Raw genomic sequence first — 23,012 nt, 5'->3', positions numbered from 1 at the left:
GAGAAATTGTTAAAAATGCCTCTTTTTCAATACCCCTTTTCAAAAATGCTCCCTTTGAGAGTCCATTTTTAAGTTTGCCCTCTTTTAATTTTTAATGACCATTTTACCCTTATTTGAAACAAAATTAGGTCCACAAAATACAAAATATTTTTTTGGCGGGAAAAGTTATCCCGCAAATTTTTGGCGGGAAACGTGATCCCGCAATTTTCCCGCAAAAATTTTTTTTATTCGGAAAAAGTGATTCCGCAATTTACAAGGTATTTTAAAGGTTTTCCAGAGTATTTACAAGTGTTTTGTAAGGTTTTACAATGTATCTTAAAAAGTTTTACAAGGTACTTATAAGGTTTTATAAGGTATTTATAACTTGTAAAACCTTATAAAAAACTGTAAAACCTTATAAAATAGCTTGTAAAATCTTATAATATCTTATAAATACCTTATAAATACGTTGTAAAACCTTTTAAAATACATTGTAAAACCTTATAAATACCTTGTAAAAAACCTTTAAAATACCTTGTAAATTTTTCCCCCCAAAAAAATTGCGGAATCACTTTTCCCGCGGGAAAATTTTTTGGCGGAAAAATTTGACAAGGTATTTTAAAGGTTTTACAAGTTTTTACAAAATCAAATTTGTAATTTTGATGTGTGCACATTCTCATGTTTTCCTTATATATTTGTGATATCTTTTATTAAAAGAAGGGTAATTTAGTCATTTTGTACAAAAAAATCGGTATTTTTAAAAATGGACAGCCAAAGGGGGCATTTTTAAAAAGAGTATTGAAAAAGAGGCATTTTTGTGAGTCTCCCTTAAAAGATTCCATAATAAATCAAGTTATTTGCTGTCAAAAAATTATAAAAAATAAATCAAGTTATTAATTCGAAATTGTATAAATATAAACTTATTTATTTTGGTAATATATTATTAGATATTTCCGGCAATCTAATTTATTGTAAAAAATTATCATTTAATTTAGATTTTTTGAAAAAAAAAAAAAAAAAAAAAAAAAAAATTAGATTTTAATACATTTCCTTAACAAAACTATGCTAATTAATTCTGATTAGTAGTACACATGAAAAAAAGATTTTAATATTTTATTTTCCAAATTTGAAAAAATATATTGTATATTTTTCATATATAATCTAAACTAAATAGTTTCATCCTTTAAAATATAACCTATTCAACAAATAATTTTGGATTTTAGGTTCTAAATATCTAGATAATATTTTCAGTATAGATTAATTTTACATTTTAATTAGAATTTAAATAATATAAATTTTGAAATATATTTATTAGAAACGGGTAGACATTTGCTTAGAAACGGGTAGACATTTAGAAACGGGTAGTGTTCATTATTTTAAATATATATCATTAAAATTAATTTGAATTACATAAAAATATATATTTTAAAACATATTATAATATTTACTATATCTCCAAATTATTTTATTTAGAGCCAAAAAAATTAATATATCAAATCAAGTAAATTATTTTATTTCGTCTCAAATTGTTAGAAGCTTATATTCTTCTGAATTCGATTATTTTATTTTTTCAAAAAACATTAAAATATAATTTAAATACCAATGTTTAAATTTTCAAAGCAAATACTTCAAAATGAGAAAATATTCATTCACACCAATATTCTTATTTTTCTATTAAACTTTAATAGTTTCTTTTCTGGAACAAACATTAATAGAATTTTGTTAACAGCTCATTACTTGTATTTGAACAATCATAATCACCATATTTGCGATAATGCATAAGGATCATAGGAAATTTTAGTTTTTTAAAATCCTAAATTCATTAATATCATACATAAAAAGCTTAAAAAATTCATAAAATAACTAGAAGTTGATTATATATATAAAATATTACAAAAACTAAGAATTTATTAAAGTAGCAAAAAGTTTAAAAAATTCAAGTGATGTTCTTAAAAAAAAAGACATTAATCAACAACCTAAATTCTTCTTAGAAATTTATTTTTATTTTTTGTCATATGATTTATTTATTAATATTGAAATTAAAATAAAAATAATTAAAAAAAGTTGGGCTTACAAGTTTTTTTGGACTTTAACACTTGAAAAATGGAGTCATAAGACTTTTAAGTTATAATTTTTTTTTTTTTTTGGTGCCGGATATCCGTTATCCGGTTTAAATTTTTGGATTATTCGTATAATTTTTGGATTATTCGGATATTTAAAAACGCAGCGTTTGCGGGTGGTAGCGGGAGAACCAATCAAGCCCTTAGTGATACTATCGTGCTTGTGAGTCTTAAGACTCCTTCTACATTCCAATGTGAGGAGAAGTTTTGGATGGCGATGATTTAGTTTGCATTCGCTTTTATTCATCATTGTAACTTGTGACAGACAAGAAATATCCCTAAAAAGGTACTCGAAACGAGAACTTCATTTTGTACTTCCAACGTGATTTGAAGCATGTAACTAGATGTTTTACAAGGTATGATGCACCAAGTTAATGGACAAGCATATCCTTTACATAAACCACCATAATGTCATCCTTTTGATTTTACAATATGTTGTTCATACTTTTTTGGTAAGCGGCTTCGTCATTTTTTTTAAGAACTACAACATCTGGTAGCAGTAAAAACGAAATTCATGATCTCCATATGAATGATAAAGACATGTTTTTTTTTTGTTTTTGTTTTTTGGGGTCTTCAAATCAAGTAGCTATAGTTATATCTTGAACAGACATCAGTGAAACGAAAATAGCTTGTAACCTATGGTGACATGAGCCAACGTTGTGTATGTGGGATACTGAGAACGGGACTATCGCGTAGACATTGTATAAATACGTGAAATCAACATGTAGACCATCATCACATTTCGCTTGTAAGTGGGTATAGAGAACCTTCTTATACCCATACATTAAAATTAACATCCATTATATTGTTATCATCTTTTGTATTAAAAGGGATAAAACAAAATGCAGAGAACAAACCTTGTAATAATATATAAGGCAGAAGTTATATGATCGAGTGTGGAGGGTGGTAGCTCCCGAGAGAGTCCGGGTCTTCATTTGGTTGGTGGTGAATCAAGTCATCATGACAAATGTGGAGAGGAGACGAAGACATTTGAGTGACACAGATTTGTGCTCGGTTTGCAAGCAGGGAGAGGAGTCGATTATTCATGTCCTTAGGGATTGTCCGGCTCAGCGGGGGATATGGACTCGAATTGTCGATGTTAGGAAGATGCGCTTATTTTTTGAGCAGCCCCTACTCGGATGGTTGTATCGTAACTTAGGTGAGGATGCGGATACGAATGGCAGCCCATGGTCAACAATGTTTGCTTTGGGAATTTGGTGGAGTTGGAAGTGGCGTTGCGGGAATGTTTTTGGGACAGATTGGAAGTGTAGAGATAGAGTCCTGTTTCTCAAAGACCGAACTAAAGAGGTGTCTATGGCACATGTGATGCTGCAGGATCCGTCACGACGGGCTGGAAGAGTGGAGAGAATGATCAGCTGGTCACCTCCGGGGGATAGCTCACTACAAGAAAACCTGCGTTTTGCAACTAAACTTTGCGACCAAACTTTGAGTCGCAAAATTGTGTGACTATTTTGTGACTAATGTACGACTTTTTACCGACGAATTCAAACACAGTTGGAACTTAGTCGCTATTCGGCGACTAAAACAAATAGTCGGTAATTAGTCGTTCATTAATGACGGTTGTGCGTCCGATTGCAGACTAATTTGTTTCAGTCGCAAATAAGTCGCATCCGATTGCACATGTGCGACTGATTTGCGACTCAAAATTTGGTCTGAAAATATGGTCGCACTTTAGTTACTCGTTCGTTGCAAACTAGTTTGTAAAAGTTGGCTCTTTTGTTGAACCTATAACACTTTTATTGATGTTTTGCAATTTAGTAAAATATCTATATTACTTGAGTTTTGCAAAGTTTTTCAACCTTAAAATAATATATGTCCTCTATAACACTAATATGAGTGTTTGTGAGTGATATATATCAGCCTTTTGGATCAATATAATAGATAACAGTCGCAAACGTGCCACCATTTTGTAACCAGTGTTCATTTAGCGACTATTTTGCGACTAATATTGCAACTATTGGCCGACCAATATTGCGACTATTTTGGTACTAATTGTGAAATTTCTAAGATTTTTGCTAAGTGTTTGGTCGAACTTAGTAATAAGATTCATGCACACCAAGTGTTCGTTAAAATGTCCTAACCAATGACATCTACAGATCCATTTTAAAACCAAATTCAATTGATGAAAATAGTACAAGACAATCTCATAAATATTACAAGTTTAAGTTGGAGTTGCTTAAAGTCTCATAAACAATATTACATTACAACATTACACAAACTAGAATTCTTATGCAAAGAAGACATAGTACACTATAGCCATGACCAAACCACCACACACAACCATATTTTTGAAGCTTCGTAACTCTTGTACCTCTTTCTCACACAAACTGACGACATCTTTGAGATATACAATCTCTTTCTCACATCTTTGTGCCCTTTCTTTGATAGCTTCAAGCTCATGTAATCCTTTTGCTAAGCTTCCCACATCTCCTTCTATCTTCTCAACCACACTTTCAACCATTTCCATCTCTTCGACCATGGATATGTCGGTCCACTTAAACAAATGATGCTTATTCTGCAACAAAAATACACTCATGAGGACAATTTGCATATGTTCATACAACTTGAGAGCATATCATAACCAAAAAGATCACATTTTTACAACGTACAACAAAACCTAAGCAGCTAGAGAATGTGAAACTAAGATCAACGTATACAAATTACGAAAGGTGAGCGATAAACCAATGTCTCGAAGCAAGATCGAAAGCTAAACGCAAATTCAAATCAAGAGAAGCTTTGTGTACCTTAAGATTCTATAACTTAAGAAAACATTACCTCACCAATGTCTCGAAGCAAGATCGAAAGCTAAACGCAAATTCAAATCAAGAGAAGCTTTGTCTACCTTAAGATTCTATAACTTAAGAAAACATTACCTCCTCTGATCCGTTTGGACAACAATGAAAGAGTCTCCCCGGATTTTTCAAAGTGTTTGAAGTCTTAATCACAGAGAATTGACCACATTTACATTGTCTTGGGATCCCTCTTCCTCTCACAGAGAACCTATCGCTCACACCTTCACCAATCCGCAAGAAATTAAGTATCTATCAAAATCTACATAAAATCAAACCCACACCTTACATTCTCGATTACTGACCTGAAGAAGCTGATGAAGACATCGGGATCAACACTTATGAAGCTCAGCAGAAATTGGGATCTTTAGAACCCTAGCTTTTCCAAAATCCCCAATTTGATTTTGGGATTATGTCGCAGAGTTGAAGAAGAAGAAGACTAAATGAGATGACTAAAAGACGTCGTTTTACCCATTTGTCTTTCCTTTAAAATAAGTCGCAAAACGGTCGCAATTTTGCGACCGTTTTGCGACAAACGTATATTGAAACGTTTATTCTCCACCAATTATCTCTTAGTCGCTAACTAGTCGGTCATTTGCGACTAGCACCTGAAGATTTTGCGACTGTTTTGCGACTAGCACCTGAGATTGCGACTCATATGCGACTATTTGCCAACTCTCGATTTTTGTTTTCTCACTTTTCACATTTTAAATTTGCTTACATATAAAGTTAAACATTTCTACACTTATTTGATATTACTCATCAAGAAAATCTTAACCAAAGTCATAAATACTGATGTTTAGAAACAAAATATCAAAAACAAACAAATCTCTTTATGATATTACATTACTCATATGAGTATGTTTAGGGATTTAGTAAAAACTCTACATTACTTGAGTTTTGCAAAGTTTTGTAACCTTAAACAAATATATGTCCTCTATAACCCTAATATGAGTGTTATAGAGTGATATATGTCACCATTTTGGATCGAAATGTGTAGATTTCAAAATTTTGCCTTGTGACTAATATATCACAGTCACACAACCGTCGCAAATTTGCCACCATTTTGGAACGATTTGCCTGTTGGCGACTATTTTGCGACTATTTTTGCAACTATTTACCGACCATAGTTGCGACTATTTTGGTACTAAATGTGAAATTACTTGAGTTTTGCAAAGTTTTGTAACCTTAAACTAATATATGTCCTCTATAACCCTAATATGAGTGTTATAGAGTGACATATATAACCATTTTGGATCGAAATGTGTATACCTCTCCTTCTGCGTTGTGACTATAGATTACAGTCACAATCTGGTCGCAAAGTTGCCACTATGTTGGAACTGTTTACCATTAAGCGACTATATTGTGACTATTTTTGCAACTATTTGCCGACCATTATTGCGACTAATTAGGTACTAAATGTGAAATTTCTAAGATGTGTTTTAATATAAGTTATTTTTATTATGATGAATGAATTTTAATATAAGTTATTTTTATTTGTTTAATAAAAGTTTAAAGATGTGTTTTGTAAGATATTCAAGCATGTGTGTTTTATTAAAAAAAAAAAACAAACAAAAAATCAAAACATAGTCTCAGATTATATATATAAATATTTTTAGCATATTACCGATTAAGTATACTGGCAATTTGGTAACATACTTTCCTTAGGACTTATAGGACACCGGATCGAATCTACCCGACTTTTTTTCGTACATTTTAAAATAAGTCGCAAAACGGTCGCAATTTTGCGACCGTTTTGCGACAAACGTATATTGAAACGTTTATTCTCCACCAATTATCTCTTAGTCGCTAACTAGTCGGTCATTTGCGACTAGCACCTGAAGATTTTGCGACTGTTTTGCGACTAGCACCTGAGATTGCGACTCATATGCGACTATTTGCCAACTCTCGATTTTTGTTTTCTCACTTTTCACATTTTAAATTTACTTACATATAAAGTTAAACATTTCTACACTTATTTGATATTACTCGTCAAGAAAATCTTAACCAAAGTCATAAATACTGATGTTTAGAAACAAAATATCAAAAACAAACAAATCTCTTTATGATATTACATTACTCATATGAGTAATGTTTAGGGATTTAGTAAAAACTCTACATTACTTGAGTTTTGCAAAGTTTTGTAACCTTAAACAAATATATGTCCTCTATAACCCTAATATGAGTGTTATAGAGTGATATATGTCACCATTTTGGATCGAAATGTGTAGATTTCAAAATTTTGCCTTGTGACTAATATATCACAGTCACACAACCGTCGCAAATTTGCCACCATTTTGGAACGATTTGCCTGTTGGCAACTATTGTGCGACTATTTTTGCAACTATTTACCCACCATAGTTGCGACTATTTTGGTACTAAGTATGAAATTACTTGAGTTTTGCAAAGTTTTGTAACCTTAAACTAATATATGTCCTCTATAACCCTAATATGAGTGTTATAGAGTGACATATATAACCATTTTGGATTGAAATGTGTATACCTCTCCTTTTGCGTTGTGAATATAGATTACAGTCACAATCTGGTCGCAAAGTTGCCACTATGTTGGAACTGTTTACCATTAAGCGACTATATTGTGACCATGTTTGCAACTATTTGCCGACCATTATTGCGACAATTTAGGTACTAAATGTGAAATTTCTAAGATTTTCGCTAAGTGTTTTGGCGGTTTAGATTCCCCCCAATTTTTTTACTTTGGTACCATTTTGCGACTAAAGAGCGACTGGTACTCTTAATTAATTAGGTAAAACTTAAACGAACCCTCATTTCCACCACAATCCCCAAATCGATTTAGGGTTTCTCTCTCAATCTCTCAATCATCCCCTCTCTCTCTCAATCTCTCAATCATCCCCTCTCTCTCTCAATCGATTCTCACACAAATCTCTCTCAGTTTTTCCCGATTCTCTCTCAAATCTCTTCCAATCCTCTCGAATCCTCTCTAAAAGATCTCGAATCTCAACATCTCAAATCTCAAATCTTCTTATGCCGCCTAAAGGTAAATCCTCTCGAGGTCGCGGAGGTGGCGCTACCACCAGAAGAGTGGCCGCCGGAGGTGGCCAAACCAGCAGACAAGAAGCCGCCGGAGGTGGCGAAACCAGCAGACAAGAAGCCGCCGGAGGTGGCGTAACCACCAGACGAGTAGCCGCCGGAGGTGGCCAGGCGCTACCACAAGAAGCTGTAGGAGGAGGCGAGACCAGCAGACCAGTGAGACCAGGAGGTCGAGTCCGAACCTTCGTTGGTCACAGACCACCAGTCACTGCGAGTGGAGTCGGAACATCTTCAAACGCGTTGAACCCATCCTCGGCAAGTCAGTCTGCGACCCAATCTCAAGTGAGTCGTCCTTCACTTAATTCTAGTAGACAGAATCCTCCTCCTAGGCAGACTCCTCCTCTTAATAGACAGACTCCTCCTCCTCAGCCGCAGCATCAGCCACCGTCTCCTCAAACCCAGCCTCTACCGGAACATGACGACTTTGGACTGAGATGCAGAACTTTTGGAAGACCGCTGATGCTATAGAGAGGAGTGAGAATGCTTCACAATGCAGAAATTCTGATCGTGGCAGACTTGGAGTGCACAAACACTTAGCCGGTCAGAAATCATTTATTCAAGTTCATCAAGAAATGGTAAGTTGTTTCAATCGCTCCAAATACTTTACTTTTACATAATTTCTATCATTTCTACACATGATATTCATTTTGTCTTTCATTTCAGGAGGAAGAGTTGGGGCGTCCAATTTCATTAGGTGAAGTGTTTATGAGAACGCATACTAGAGCTGATGGCTCTTTTGTTGATCAAAAGTCTGAACAAGTGGCTGAGGCATATAAGAAGACAGTTGAAGAGAGATTGGCTGAAGTGGAAGAGGAGGTTCAGGATGCTTCAGAGATTTCCTCTGAACATTCAATGCATCCTAGAGAACTCAGCATTGATGAAATGAATGATATCTTCCTTAAGGTAAGTCATTTCTGTCTTTAGTTTGCTTGGATTATATGATTGTATTTGTTTGCTTGGAGTATGATAGTCTTGTCTGCTGAGTATTGTTACTTTAATATCAATGATGATTCTTATTTATCTTTGTCTGATTTGCTTTGTGGATTGTCTTTGTCAGACTTCTTTGCTACATTCTGGATTTCGTTTGTTTTTTTTCATTTTGCCTATGATCCTTCTTGTCTGATTTCACTGAATGTTTGTCTTTTTTTGCAGTGTACTCATATAGATGACCAAGGCAACCCTTATGGCCTTGGATCACTGGTGGAGACCCTACACAAGGGAAAAAGGAAGGAGAGTTACGCAAGCTCTTCTTCTACAGTGACAGTTGTTGAGCTTCAAGAGCAGCTGCGGCGCAAGATCTCTGATCAGGATGCTGAGAATGCAAGACGTGATGAGGAGCACCGGAAGTCTCAAGCTCGGATCGCAAGCTTGGAGAAGCTCATCCTTTTCATGAAAGACAAAGATCCAGACTTGGCAGCTTTTATGTCAACCTCTCCACTCCTTGAACCAGAAGTGATCATACCACCCACCACTACAACAAACACCCTTCCAGCCACCACAGGAGCTGCAGTCCAACCAGCAGGACACACCACTGGAACCACACCGACCTCTCCTCTATCCACCGCCTCAAATGAGGAAACTTGATTTTAGTTTCCTTTTCTGTGTATGTGAACTTGATTAGGATTGTTTTTGAATGGTTTGGAATGGTACTTGAATCATATTCGGATGGTTTTTGAATGCATTTGCTTTTGAAATGGACAGGTTTTGGACTAATAAGATGTAACTATTTTGTGACCAAAAAGTTTCAGAAATTCGGACTAATTTGTGACCAGAACAATTAACAAATGTGACCAAACTGTGACTAAACAAATTTACAAATAACTCTAAATCTCGTATCAAAATGGTTACTAATAAAGGACTACTTTCTCACCATAATAAATGAGTCCTAAAATAGTCGCACCATATGCAACTCTTTTGCGACTAAACTGTTACTAAAACATACACAACTTGCGACTAATGTGTGACTAAGAATTTGATCCAAGAACTCTAAACGGTCGCAAACAAGGCGCAAATTGATCCAAATATGTAAGGTTATTACAGTCGCAAATGAGTCGCGAACGTCCGTTCGTTGCTCTTTGGTCGCATATTTGCAACGATATTTACCAGTCACAACGTAGTCGGTCATTTGCGACGATAAATTTATAGTCGCCACATAGTCGCAAATTAGCGACTATAGTGATACACGGAAATTTTGCGACCAATGGAAATAGTCGCTATTCAGTTGCAAAACCCTCTTTTGCGACCGTTTAGCGACTAATTTCACAGTCGCAAATGAAGTGTTTTCTTGTAGTGGCTGGATCAAGTTGAATACGGATGGTGCCTCCCGCGGTAACCCGGGTTTGGCAACAGCGGGAGGAGTTCCGCGTGACGGGGACGGGATTTGGCGCGTTGGCTTTGCTCTAAATATAGGTGTATGCTCTGCCCCATTGGCGGAGCTATGGGGTGTTTATTATGGACTATATATAGCTTGGGAGAAGCGGATTACACGGCTAGAGTTGGAGGTGGACTCGGAGATTGTTGTGGGGTTTCTTAAGACAGGGATTGATGATTCTCATCCCTTGTCCTTCCTAGTACGTTTGTGCTATAGCTTCTTGTCGCGTGACTGGATAGTTCGCGTATCTCATGTGTATAGGGAGGCTAACCGTCTTGCGGACGGTTTCGCAAACTATGCGTTTTCCTTACCGTTAGGTTTTCATTTGCTTGAGTCTAAACCGGATGTGGTTGACTCCATTGTTTTTGACGATGCGATCGGGTCTGCGTACCCACGTTATGTTCGTTTGTAATTTTCTTTAATTTTTCTTAATAAATTGTGGGGGACTTAGTCCCCCCATCCTACCAAAAAAAAATATATAAGGCAAATAATTTTCAAAGATTTATTTCTTTTTTAATATATTAAAAATAATATTATTATTTTACCATCTTAAATGTTCAAATATCATAATTAGTCCATATTCAATGGCAGCTATTTTATAGTAGGACAATTATATTTTTTGACAACTAAAAGAAATATCCTTCCTTATACAGCTATTTTGAAGCCCTAAAAATTTGAAAACCTTTTCACTTTTTTTTTTCTCCCTCTTCTTCACCAATTATCCCGAAGATGTATGCATGCGATTCAAATCGAAGCCTCCGCCAGAGGAATCTCTCACTTGTGGCACGTGCGTTACGCCTTGCACGTGTCCTGTCTTTCGTGACCTCCCGAAACCTAGCATCTAGCTACTTTACAGTTGCTAGTCCTAATTGCTCTGGGTATGGATCTGTTGGTTCAGATCTTGTAGCGGCGATCCACACAATTGAGGCGGATGGAACTGTGTCTGCTGAACAGAAGGCTAAGAAGAGGCAACAGTTGATATGATAATGGGAAGCAGCATAATATGTGGTCATTGAATCAAGCTTATCTGATCAACCACGGCGAATTTATGCATGAAACCAGTTGGAGAATGTGCTCAGCTCAATTACGAAACTCCTCGAAGAAGAATCAGATCAATCGGAGTTCAGATGAAGGAGTTATGGAATTTACAAAATCAGTGATCTCCAGCTTACGCGAATTCAGACATACGCCCATTCAAAGAAGGATTCCGACAAGACCAGATTGAATTAAGCTACAAACCAAATTGTTCTGGAATCTTGGTCAATCAGAGAAGCCCATCAAAGTGGATTCAGCCCAAAAACAAGAAGAAAAGAGAGATTTTCGTCCATCCTCAAAACAACATTTATTTAAGTGTTTTTCTCTCTCTTACATGCACTTTAGAGTTTGAATTTCTATTTCCAAGTTGTGCTGCATGTTATGGACGAAATTGTTGTATCTCCTCTATATAATGAGGCTTAATTCATGAATAAAAGTAAGTTTTGTTGTTGAGTAAAAATCAGAGAAGTTTCTCTCTTTCAAGATGTGATATCTTGTAATTTTTGGAACTCCATGTTCATGGTGTGTCATATCTATGTTCATGGCTTGTTCAGACTTATCATAGATCCTTTCACAGATCTTTGTGGCGTCTCTCGATCCATCTCTCTATCCATTCCTTGTTGGTGCGTCATATCCAGCAAGTTATCGATCTCCTTTGGTGTGTAATATCCAAAGAATCGATCCACCGGTAAATCAGGAGTCTTCCGCAGCTCTTGTGCGACCATTCGCTCCACAACCTTTGATCCTTTAGAGTTCACAGTCTCTTGGATGCAAAGTTATCCCTTTCACCACCTTAGAGTGCATAATCCTTGGGAGGATCGTATCATTTAAATTTTTTTTTTTAAGAAAACTCTCATTTTATTTCATAAAACTTGTTAAAGATACATAGCTGAGAAGAGACTTTATATAATAGTCCAGCAGCTGGGGACCTTCTAGGGTCGAAATTATTACATAATAAAAGGACTAAACTTGCAAATAAAAAGGACTAAATTCGCAAAACAACAGACTCGAATTTAGGACCTAAGACAAATAAAAGACTCAATAAAAACCCAACGGTCTTATTCCTGCAAAACAAGAGAAGAACGATTTATTATTTGAATTCAAACACTTACCTCGGAAATATTGCTCATGCATGCTCCAGCCCTTCATTGAATGATTTTGGAAATGATGAAGAGAGCGGGTTCCTTTATTCCTTGTAAAACCGGTAGAAATGAAGCTGTTTGAGTCTTGAGTTGGACGCAAGCTTTATCTTTGATGATCTCGGTTTCCTGGAATGTTCCTTGCTCAAAATAGTTGTTGTCTTGTTCATTCTCCAAGTCTTGACCTTTTGAAACGTTTGGATTGATTTGAGGCTCAATGGGTGTCTCTCGGATAATATCCTTAGTGAATGACCTTCCTTCGAGTTCCTCTTGCTCTATGAGTGTAATCAAGCTTTCAATGGACTTGTTGAATTGTTCCCTTAAGCGTTTGGTTCCTGATCTTGTCCTTGGTGCTTGAACCATGGTTGTTATGTTGCTGGATCCTTCCTCGGAGTTAGTTTGGATAGTCTCGATGTCCTCATCATTCCCTCCCTCTTGAGAAAGTTCTGACTCCAGAACTGTTTCATCTGCATGGAATGGAGATAAATCAGCAACATTAAAGGTAGGAGAAATGTTTAACTCACCTGGAAGTTCAATCTTGTAGGCATTGTCATTAATCTTTTCTAAGACCCGAAAGGGTCCATCTCCTCTTGGTGAAAGTTTGGACTTCCTCTCCTTTGGAAATCTTTCTTTTCTCATGTGTAACCAGACCCAATCTCCAGGTTCAAATGTCAGCTTCTTTCGGTGCTTGTCAGCATGCTCCTTGTTCTTTTCACTTTTCCTTTCAAGATTTTCTTTAACCCTTTGATGAAGCTTCTTAACAAAATCTGCCTTAGTAACTCCTTCTGCACTAGAATAAACAGGTTGGGGCAGAGGTGTAATATCCAACGGGGTTAGAGGATTAAAACCATAGACAATTTCAAATGGAGATAGTTTGGTTCCGGAATGCTTAGCATGATTATAAGCAAATTCAATGTAAGGCAAACAAGATAACCAGTTTTGAAGATTCTTACCCACCGTAGCTCTCAATAGGGTAGAGAGAGTACGATTAACTACCTCAGTTTGGCCATCTGTTTGAGGATGACAAGTGGTGGAGAAGAGCAGCTTGGTTCCGAGCTTTTTCCACAAAGTCTTCCAGAAGTAGCTTAGAAATTTTGTATCCCGGTCTGAAACAATGGTTCTTGGTACTCCATGTAAACGCACAACTTCTTTGAAGAAGAGATCAGCTGTTTGAGTAGCGTCATTTGTCTTGTTGCAGGGGATGAAATGAGCCATTTTGGAGAAACGATCCACCACAACAAAAATGGAGTCGTTATTGTTGACCTTGGGCAGCCCTAGAACAAAATCCATAGAAATATCTACCCATGGTAGGTTAGGAAGAGGCAAAGGCATGTATAAACCATAAGGATGTGACCTGGATTTTGCTTTCAAGCAGGTGATGCACTTTGAACAGAACCTTTCCACATCTCTTCTCAAATGTGGCCAAAAGAAATGCTCCATGAGGACACTTAGAGTCTTGTCACGTCCAAAATGTCCCATAAGTCCACCTCCATGTGCTTCTCTTATCAGCAACTCTTTCATGGATCCTTGGGGAATGCACAATCTTTTGTCTTTAAAGAGAAATCCATCATGTTGGTAGAATGACCCATAAGCAGCTTTGCTTGTTTCCTTGAAGGCTTCTTTAAAATCTGGATCTTCTTCATATAGACCTTTGATATGTTCAAATCCCATGACCTTAGCCTCCATGGTGCTTATCAAAGCATGTCTTCTAGATAAAGCATCAGCCACAATATTTTCTTTGCCCTTCTTGTATTTGATCACGTACGGGAAAGTCTCTATAAATTCAAGCCACCTTGCGTGCCTCTTCTTGAGAGTAGTCTGTCCTCTCAGGTGCTTGAGCGTCTCGTGATCTGTATGAATAACAAACTCTTTTGACAGCAAATAATGTTGCCAAGTTTCAAGCGACCTTACCAAAGCATAGAGCTCCTTATCATAGGTAGGATAATTAAGTGCAGCTCCATTAAGCTTCTCACTGAAGTATGCCACTGGTTTTCCTCCTTGAGTTAGGACAGCTCCTAAACCTGTACCAGAAGCATCACATTCAATCTCAAACATTTTATCAAAGTTAGGTAGTACCAAAACAGGCGCATGTGTGAGGCTGTCTTTGAGCAGTTTGAATGCATCCTCCTGTGCTTGACCCCATTTGAATTCTACATTCTTCTTAATCACCGAGGTCAATGGTGCAGCTATGGTACTGAAGTCCTTCACAAATCTTCTATAGAAGCTAGCCAGACCGTGGAAGCTCCTAACATGTCCAATGGTTGTTGGTGTTGGCCAGTCTTGTATAGCCTTGATCTTTTCCTCATCAACCTTCAGACCCTGCGAGCTTACAACAAATCCTAGAAACACAACTTGATCAGTGCAAAATGTGCATTTCTTAAGGTTAGCATATAGGTTCTCAGCCTTAAGCGTTTTTATCACCATTTCAAGATGCTTGAGATGATCGGCAAGACATGTGCTGTAAATCAAGATATCATCAAAGTAAACAACCACAAACTTACAGATGTACTCCCTTAGAATTTGGTTCATTAACCTCATGAATGTGCTCGGGGCGTTGGTGAGCCCAAATGGCATGACTAACCACTCATACAGTCCTTGCTTAGTCTTGAAAGCAGTTTTCCATTCATCACCTTCTTTCATTCTCACCTGATGGTATCCACTTCTTAGATCAATTTTGGAGAAGATGGTAGCTCCATTGAGCTCATCTAGCATGTCATCAAGTATGGGAATGGGATGCCTATATTTGACGGTGATGTTGTTGATTGCACGGCAGTCCACACACATTCTCCAAGTTCCATCTTTCTTAGGTACTAGAAGAACAGGGACAGCACAAGGACTTAGACTTTCGCGGATGTATCCCTTTGACATAAGATCCTGCACTTGCTTTTCTAACTCTTTTGCCTCTTCAGGATTAACTCTATAGGCTGGTCTATTAGGCAATGGTGCTCCTGGAACTAGATCAATCTGATGCTCAATTCCCCTTATTGGTGGTAGACCAGGTGGTATTTCATCGGGAAAGACCTCCTTAAACCTTTCTAGTAGCTCAAGTATTTCTGGTGGTAGATCTTCCTCTTCTTGACCTGAAAACAAACCTTCCTTAAAGACCATTAGTAGCACCTTGTCTTGTGAATTAACAGATCTCAAAACAGTAGAAGGTGTTATGTAAAGGTTGGTTTTCTTTGACTTAGCTCCCTTTGACATGGCCAGTTGCATCTCATGTACTTCTTGAGGAGTGAGTGGAGCTAGAGAGTGTTTCTTGTTGTTGTGAGTAAAAGAGTAGTAGTTGGTTCGGCCATTGTGTAGAGTCTCCTTATCAAACTGCCATGGTCGTCCTAGAAGAAGGTGACCAGCTTACATAGGAACCACATCACATACAACTTGATCTGAATATTTGCCGATGGTGAATGGTATGGTAACTTGCTCAGAGATCCTTAGTTCAGTTTCATCATTGAGCCATTTAAGCCGATACGATCCTCCCAAGGATTATGCACTCTAAGGTGGTGAAAGGGATAACTTTGCATCCAAGAGACTGTGAACTCTAAAGGATCAAAGGTTGTGGAGCGAATGGTCGCACAAGAGCTGCGGAAGACTCCTGATTTACCGGTGGATCAATTCTTTGGATATTACACACCAAAGGAGATCGATAACTTGCTGGATATGACGCACCAACAAGGAATGGATAGAGAGATGGATCGAGAGACGTCACAAAGATCTGTGAAAGGATCTATGATAAGTCTGAACAAGCCATGAACATAGATATGACACACCATGAACATGGAGTTCCAAAAATTACAAGATATCACATCTTGAAAGAGAGAAACTTCTCTGATTTTTACTCAACAACAAAACTTACTTTTATTCATGAATTAAGCCTCATTATATAGATGAGATACAACAATTTCGTCCATAACATGCAGCACAACTTGGAAATAGAAATTCAAACTCTAAAGTGCATGTAAGAGAGAGAAAAACAATTAAATAAATGTTGTTTTGAGGATGGACGAAAATCTCTCTTTTCTTCTTGTTTTTGGGCTGAATCCACTTTGATGGGCTTCTCTGATAGACCAAGATTCCAGAACAATTTGGTTTGTAGCTTAATTCAATCTGGTCTTGTCGGAATCCTTCTTTGAATGGGTGTATGTCTGAATTCGCGTAAGCTGGAGATCACTGATTTTGTAAATTCCATAACTCCTTCATCTGAACTCCGATTGATCTGATTCTTCTTCGAGGAGTTTCGTAATTGAGCTGAGCACATTCTCCAACTGGTTTCATGCATAAATTCGCCGTGGTTGATCAGATAAGCTTGATTCAATGACCATATATTATGCTGCTTCCCATTATCATATCAACAGTACTAAGTGGTAAAGCCCTGGTCCATGAGGATGAAGAAGAAGAAAAGAACCCGTCGATGAGGATGAGGGTGAGGATAAGGATCTCACTTCAGGGTTCAACAAAAATCTGTGACGGTTCGTATACTCTACCATCCTTTATGTGTTTTCTCAAATATGTTTCTCCTTACTTGATTTACTAATTTGAGCTTTGTGGCTTAGACTTTATTGACACAATTAATTGTTCGTTCTTTTTACAAAGGCTGCTTAGACTTAATTGTTGTGATTAGCTACATTTATAGTTCACGGTTGTTAATACACTTGTTTAAGTTATCCTTTTTATTTTACTCCCTCCGTTTCACAAAAAATGTCGTTTTAAAGTTTTAATCTCGTTTTACAAAGAGTGTCGTTTTGTGTTTTCATTGCAGTTTTAAAGATTAATTCTTTTTTTTATCCTCACTATTTTAGCTTATTAATTAGAGAGAGAGAGTATTATTTAGTGTATTAATAAGGGGTAAAATTGAAATTTGTTTACTTTTCTTAATTTATGTGAAAATGATAGAATAGCACTCTTTGTGAAACAGAGAGAGTGCCATTTTTGGGTTAGATTGTTTATTTGTTTAGTTGAGAGGTGTGTATCATCGTGTTGTGTACACTTTTGTTGACGATTGATCTTTTCTGTATTGATGTTTGGTTTCCATTTTATGGGATGTTTCTCTTTATTTATATTAGATAATTACTAATGAGTATTCGAAACGGGGACGTGTACACACTGTAGTGAACAATTCTTGGGTTCACCCCTAGAGGTGAACCCTTGTATTCACCTCCTTTGGTTTTAGCCAATGATTATGCCATGTCATCTAGCATTTAACTAAAAATTAAAAATTAAAAAAATTAATAAAATAAATTAAGAAATAAAAATCATTAACCAATGTTAGTTAACGGATACGTCGTTGGTGTTCGTATTATACGTTAGGGTTTCAATTTATTCCACGGCCATTGATACGTCGTCATCGTTCGAAGAAATGTGAAGACATGGGAAAGACGACGATGACGGTTTTCCTTGGCAATTTTATGATTTCCATCTTCTAATGAAATTTTATGATTTTATGATTTGTTAATAAATAGTGTATACACATGTCGAGAGAGGGCTTCTTCACTTGGATACGGTGAATTAAAGAATATACTTGTGTGTATCATGCCTTTTTCTTTTATGTATTGGCTAATACGTTACTTCTATGTGACTAGGATGCATCAAATGAAAATTCTGCAGAGTTGCAGGGTGTATCAAATCTCATCATTGGCAACTAGAGTGATGGATTGGAAATCTCGTTGCTTCTTTGTTAGCTAATAAGCTAGGCGTGATACAAGAGCAGTGTGACAGACTAAAAACTAAGCTTTCACCCATATACTACTTCAAACTGATAAGCAATTAGATGAAAACTAATAATTGTAGCTTCATGCAAAATTAAAAACATTTGGAGAATTATGATCACAGAAGATTGAAAGAGGAGAAAACTTTGACGTTGCAGCAGAAACAATTCCAAGATTATGAAAGTTCTAATACAATAGAAGTGGGTGAATTGGTAATGCTAAGTATCAATGGCCATGGAAAAAAAAATCGAAACCCTAACACCAACGACGTTTTTAAGAAGGTGATTTTTATTTCTTAATTTATTTTATTAATTTTATTAATTTTTAATTTTTAGTTAAATGCTAGATGACATGGCATAATCATTGGCTAAAACCACAGGAGGTGAATACAAGGGTTCACCCCTAGGGGTGAACCCAAGAATTGTTCCACTGTAGTAATAGGAGTTGCAATACATTTTTTTATATTAAGTGTTATTCTACTTTTCAAAACAAGTATTTAAGCTGTTGATTGGTTCTCCCACTATCACCCGTTTAACATGGGTTTCAGCAATCTGTTACGGTTGTTAACGGTTGGTACAAATCATAGAAACCGTTCCATACCGCTTCAGACCGCTCAAAATTGTCGGATTTCAAAAGCTCCTTCCGACAAGCGTTTGCGGTTGCAGGCTGGTTCAAAAAGGAAAAAAAGCTAAAAAGAAAACTTAGAAAATTAAAATATATATTATCAAGTTCTATATATAAAATATATATTTTATATATATACCCGCTATCATACCCGCTGATCAACCAGTCCTAATTCCTAAATCTCCCACAAACACACTAGTTTTCAACCGCTAAACTAGTCGGTCAAAACGCTTGAAACCACAACCGTCCGCTTCTGCAAACTCCCACAACTGCAACCGCTTCGTTTATCTTGTGTGTTTCTTTTTTTATACACCATATAGGCGCAACGCTTGCTTGAAATGTTACTTGAAGTGGATGGGTCAGAGAAACCGCAGTTGTGGAACATGCCGCAGCGTAGTTCGTGAAAGCATGGCAAGCAATCCCCGTATCACTTGTCCATTGTGTCTGCTATTAGGTTAGCAAGAGTCTCTAGGCTGATGCGAGTACTTCAAAATTTGTTCACTTCATCAGCAATGAAGACCGTCCAGAGAAAGCATTTACAACTGAGCGCGCTAAGAAACCAGGGAACGTAAATGCTTCCAGTCGTAGGATTTTTGTTACAATCCCACTTGATCACTTTGGTCCTATACCAACTGAAGATGATTCTGTCAGGAACCAATGTCTTTTGGTTGGAGAATCCTGGAAGGGCCGACTTGAATGTTGGCAGTGGAGGGCTCACTTCCCACCTGTTTGTGGCATTGCTGGACATGCTAGTTATGGAGCTCTTTGTGCTCTCCGGAGGTTATGAGGATGACGAGGATCATGGAGAATGGTTTCAATACACAGGAAGGTCGGTCTGCTTTTCATTACCCCGAGCTTGCTGTTGGTCTATTTGACTTATTCTAATTAGGATTTGTTTTCCTAAAAAATCTATCATTCAATTCATCATCATCATCATTAACAAATGGTAGCAGCTTCTGGCCATTATGTCATCATGTAGCATGACGTATATATATCCAAATAAATGCAAAGATCACATGATTATGTGTCTTCATTGTTGCCAGCCATTTGAAGCTTTTGAGGTCCAGCTCCATCGATGACTCCATGGACTTACGAAAACCATTTACTCAAGAGACAGCCAGAGCGAATCAGGTTCCGAGCATGCCTTATCTTCCTGTGCTTCTGTCAATAGTGCCTAAACCCTCTGTTAACATCTCAAAGATTTGGTGAACCAAAAGCTGAAGTTAAGGTTGAACCAAAAACTAAAGTTAAGGTTGAACCAAAAGTTGAAGTTAAAGGTTTAACAACCACCTCCATTAAGAGGTTCTGGTCATGTAGACCAATAAAGGATAGCTAGTGGAAAACAAAGAAAAAGAAAGGGACCTACATCAAGAAACCTGCTTCATGTTCCTTAGTTAAGAAGAATCAGCGAAGACGTAAGGATCAAACATGATAGACCGGAGATTACTTGAAATATGATTCAATGTGCTTTGATGGTAAAGGCTCAGAGTATGCTCAAACTGACTCTTTAAAGATTAGTTTCTCCTTCTCAGCAAAATTATGTTGGTTCTGAATCAACAAAAGTCCCTCAAGACTCGGAGAAATGCAATGCAGCGAAAAGAGTAAAGTGTGAAAGCAAGAACACTAATGATGTGGTTATGGAGGAGGGACCTGATGTAATGGTTATGAGTGTTCGCGCGAGATGATGATTTCTATATGAAAAGGACCAGATCAAAGCTTTGTTTGGAGAAAAAGGTATAGGCTGCTTATGATGATTACGGAATGCCCCAGTGGTATGCACTGGTCAAAAGGTTGTGTCTCAGTAACCGTTTGAGATGTGTATTTCTTGAATGAATATCAAGAAAAATGAAGAATTGGGTCTAAGGAAGTGGACTAATTCAGGGTTTTACAAAAAAAGCATACGCTTCTCAATCGATAAGAGCAAAAATTGCGATTATGATACGGGATTGCATGGTTCCTGAAAGCATGACAAATAATCCCCATATCATAAATCAAAGCGGACGATTACTTTTGGTCCATTTGATTTATTCTAATTAGGATTTGTTTCCTTCAATAATCACAATTTTTTCACTTTCCGATTGAGAAGCGTCTGCTTGTCTTGTAAAACCTTGAATCAATCAACTTCATTGGACCTAGTTCTTCATTTTTCTTACTATTCACCCAAGAATACACATCTTGAACGGTTCTTGAGAGAAAATCTTATTGACTAGTGCATACCATCTAGGCATTCCGTCGTCATCATAAGCAGCCCATACCTGGTTTCTCTAAACGAAGCTTCGATCAAATCCTTTTCATTGTTGTACAAATCAGCATATGGAACAATCATAACCATTACTTCAGGTTCCTCCTCCATAACCATATCATTAGTGTTCTTACTTTCACACTTCACTCTTTTTGTTGCATTGCATTTCTCTGAGTCTTGAGGGACTTTTGTTGCTTCAGAACCAACATTATTTTGCTCAGAAGGAGAGACTAACCTTTCAAGAGACAGTTTGATCATACTTGGAGTAATCTCCCGTCTATCACGTTTGATCCATGCGTCTTCGCTGATTCTTCTTAACTGAGGAACATGAAGCAAGTTTCTTGATGGAGGTCCCTTTCTTTTGCTTTCTCCTCCACTAGCTCTCCTTAATTGGTCTACATGAACAGAACCTCTTAATGGAGGTTGTTGTTCAACCTTACTTCAACTTTTGGTTTACCTTAACTTCAGTTTTTGGTTCAACCCTAACTTCAATTTTCGGTTCACTAAATCTTTGAGATGTCAAGAAAGGTTTAGGCATTGCTGAAAGAACCACAAGAATATAAGGTACGCTCGAGACCTGACTCGCTCTGGCTGTCGCTCTACTGAGATGCTGGTTTTCGTAAGTCTATGGAGTCATCAATGGAGCCGGGCACTCAAAATATTCAAATTGCTGGCGACAATGAACACACATAATCTTTTGATCTTTGCATCTATTTGGATATTTATACGTCATGCTACAAGAACAATGTAATGACCAAATTAAGCTGCTACCATTTGATGATGATGATAAATTGACTGAAAGATTTGTTTCTCCAATTGACTGATAGATTTTTTCTCTTTTTGTCTTGAATGTGTCACACAATGGGGGAAAAGATCTCAGCCGCAACAGGAAGGACTAAAAAGGATCACGCTTTTGATCAACAATTTTTATAGTCTAATACAACTTTAAGATGTAGTTGCGAACTAGGGTATCCTGTTTGAGTTGTTAGGTTAGCGGTTATTTGAGCGCAACTTAATTGCATGCAACGTCTTTATTACTTTTCAGTTACCTTTTTCCATATATGATTAGGTCTCACAAGGAGACTCGTTCTACATTTGCCCCTGAGGGAGGACTACTAAGGTATGATGGGGTGTACAAAATAGAGAAATGCTGGCGGAAAGTTGGAATACAGGTAAACATATAGCAAACAACCGTAAATTTTCCTTCGCGTTTTTTTCTATGCATTAACCTATTCTTCTGCGTTTTTTTCTTACGCGTTTTCTTATATAAGATATGTCGTTTCCTGTTTGTTAAATGTGACAATGAGACAGGTACATGGACCATTTTTGATATACTTCTCGTAGTCGTGCAAATACATTCAACTTTTGTTAGTTAATTCGATAAAAGCGGAGTAAGTTACAATTACTTCTCATAAAATAATTAAGGGATATCTATAAAAATACTAGTTGGTTTTATATATGATTTTTTTTTTTTGTTTTGTTAAAATGTGTAATACATTAATCAAAAGAGCTAAAAGTTATGTACAAAGTGGACATTTCCTTCTAGTTATAACAACGACAATGACATAAACCATGTCAAAAAACAGAGCATAAAACCAGGCCATGAAACGAGACTGTATGGGAGCTACGAGTGGTGATTAAGGCCTGACCATGAGCCACTGCTGCATCAGAATAATCGAGAGATGTAATTCTGTTTTGGATGAGCTTCTCTTTGCTTCAAACCAGTTGGTGTGGCGTCGACATGAATACGAGCATTCCGTTCACGCCAAAAGACCAGTTGGTGTGGTTTGATATATGGTTACATATATGTTAACATTGTTTTGATGATTTTATTAGTGTATAGTATAAGCATCTATTAACATTTTTAAGAATCTATTTTAGTTGAAGTAGCTAGTATTGTAGTAATAGTTATTTTTTTTTT

At 36.8% G+C, this 23,012-nt stretch overlaps 3 protein-coding genes and 1 pseudogene across 3 annotated transcripts; 3 read left to right on the top strand and 1 right to left on the bottom strand.

Annotated features, from left to right (window-relative positions):
• Nucleotides 1-4,347: 4,347 nt before the first annotated feature.
• Nucleotides 4,348-5,236, bottom strand: LOC110230900 (uncharacterized protein At4g04775-like). The gene is made up of 3 exons (XM_021035139.1): nucleotides 5,215-5,236; nucleotides 4,994-5,133; nucleotides 4,348-4,635 (listed from the first exon to the last, which is right to left on the bottom strand). Exons 1-3 carry the CDS (start codon nucleotides 5,234-5,236, stop codon nucleotides 4,348-4,350), a joined length of 450 nt encoding a protein of 149 aa, XP_020890798.1.
• Nucleotides 5,237-7,912: 2,676 nt separating this feature from the next.
• LOC9324338 (circumsporozoite protein) lies at nucleotides 7,913-8,446 on the top strand. Its single transcript, XM_021035138.1, has one exon. The coding sequence runs from the start codon at nucleotides 7,913-7,915 to the stop codon at nucleotides 8,444-8,446; it is 534 nt and encodes a 177-aa protein (XP_020890797.1).
• A 48-nt stretch (nucleotides 8,447-8,494) lies between these two features.
• LOC110230899 lies at nucleotides 8,495-9,562 on the top strand. The gene is made up of 2 exons (XM_021035137.1): nucleotides 8,495-8,881; nucleotides 9,131-9,562. Exons 1-2 carry the CDS (start codon nucleotides 8,684-8,686, stop codon nucleotides 9,560-9,562), a joined length of 630 nt encoding a protein of 209 aa, XP_020890796.1. The 5' UTR covers nucleotides 8,495-8,683.
• A 9,199-nt stretch (nucleotides 9,563-18,761) lies between these two features.
• On the top strand, nucleotides 18,762-19,920 carry LOC110230898 (annotated as a pseudogene).
• Nucleotides 19,921-23,012: the final 3,092 nt, after the last annotated feature.

This window comes from Arabidopsis lyrata (genome assembly GCF_000004255.2).
Source record: "Arabidopsis lyrata subsp. lyrata unplaced genomic scaffold ARALYscaffold_2, whole genome shotgun sequence".
Classification (NCBI taxonomy): domain Eukaryota; kingdom Viridiplantae; phylum Streptophyta; class Magnoliopsida; order Brassicales; family Brassicaceae; genus Arabidopsis; species Arabidopsis lyrata.
Note: the sequence above shows the minus strand (reverse complement) of the source record. Positions and strands in the feature narration are given on the sequence as shown.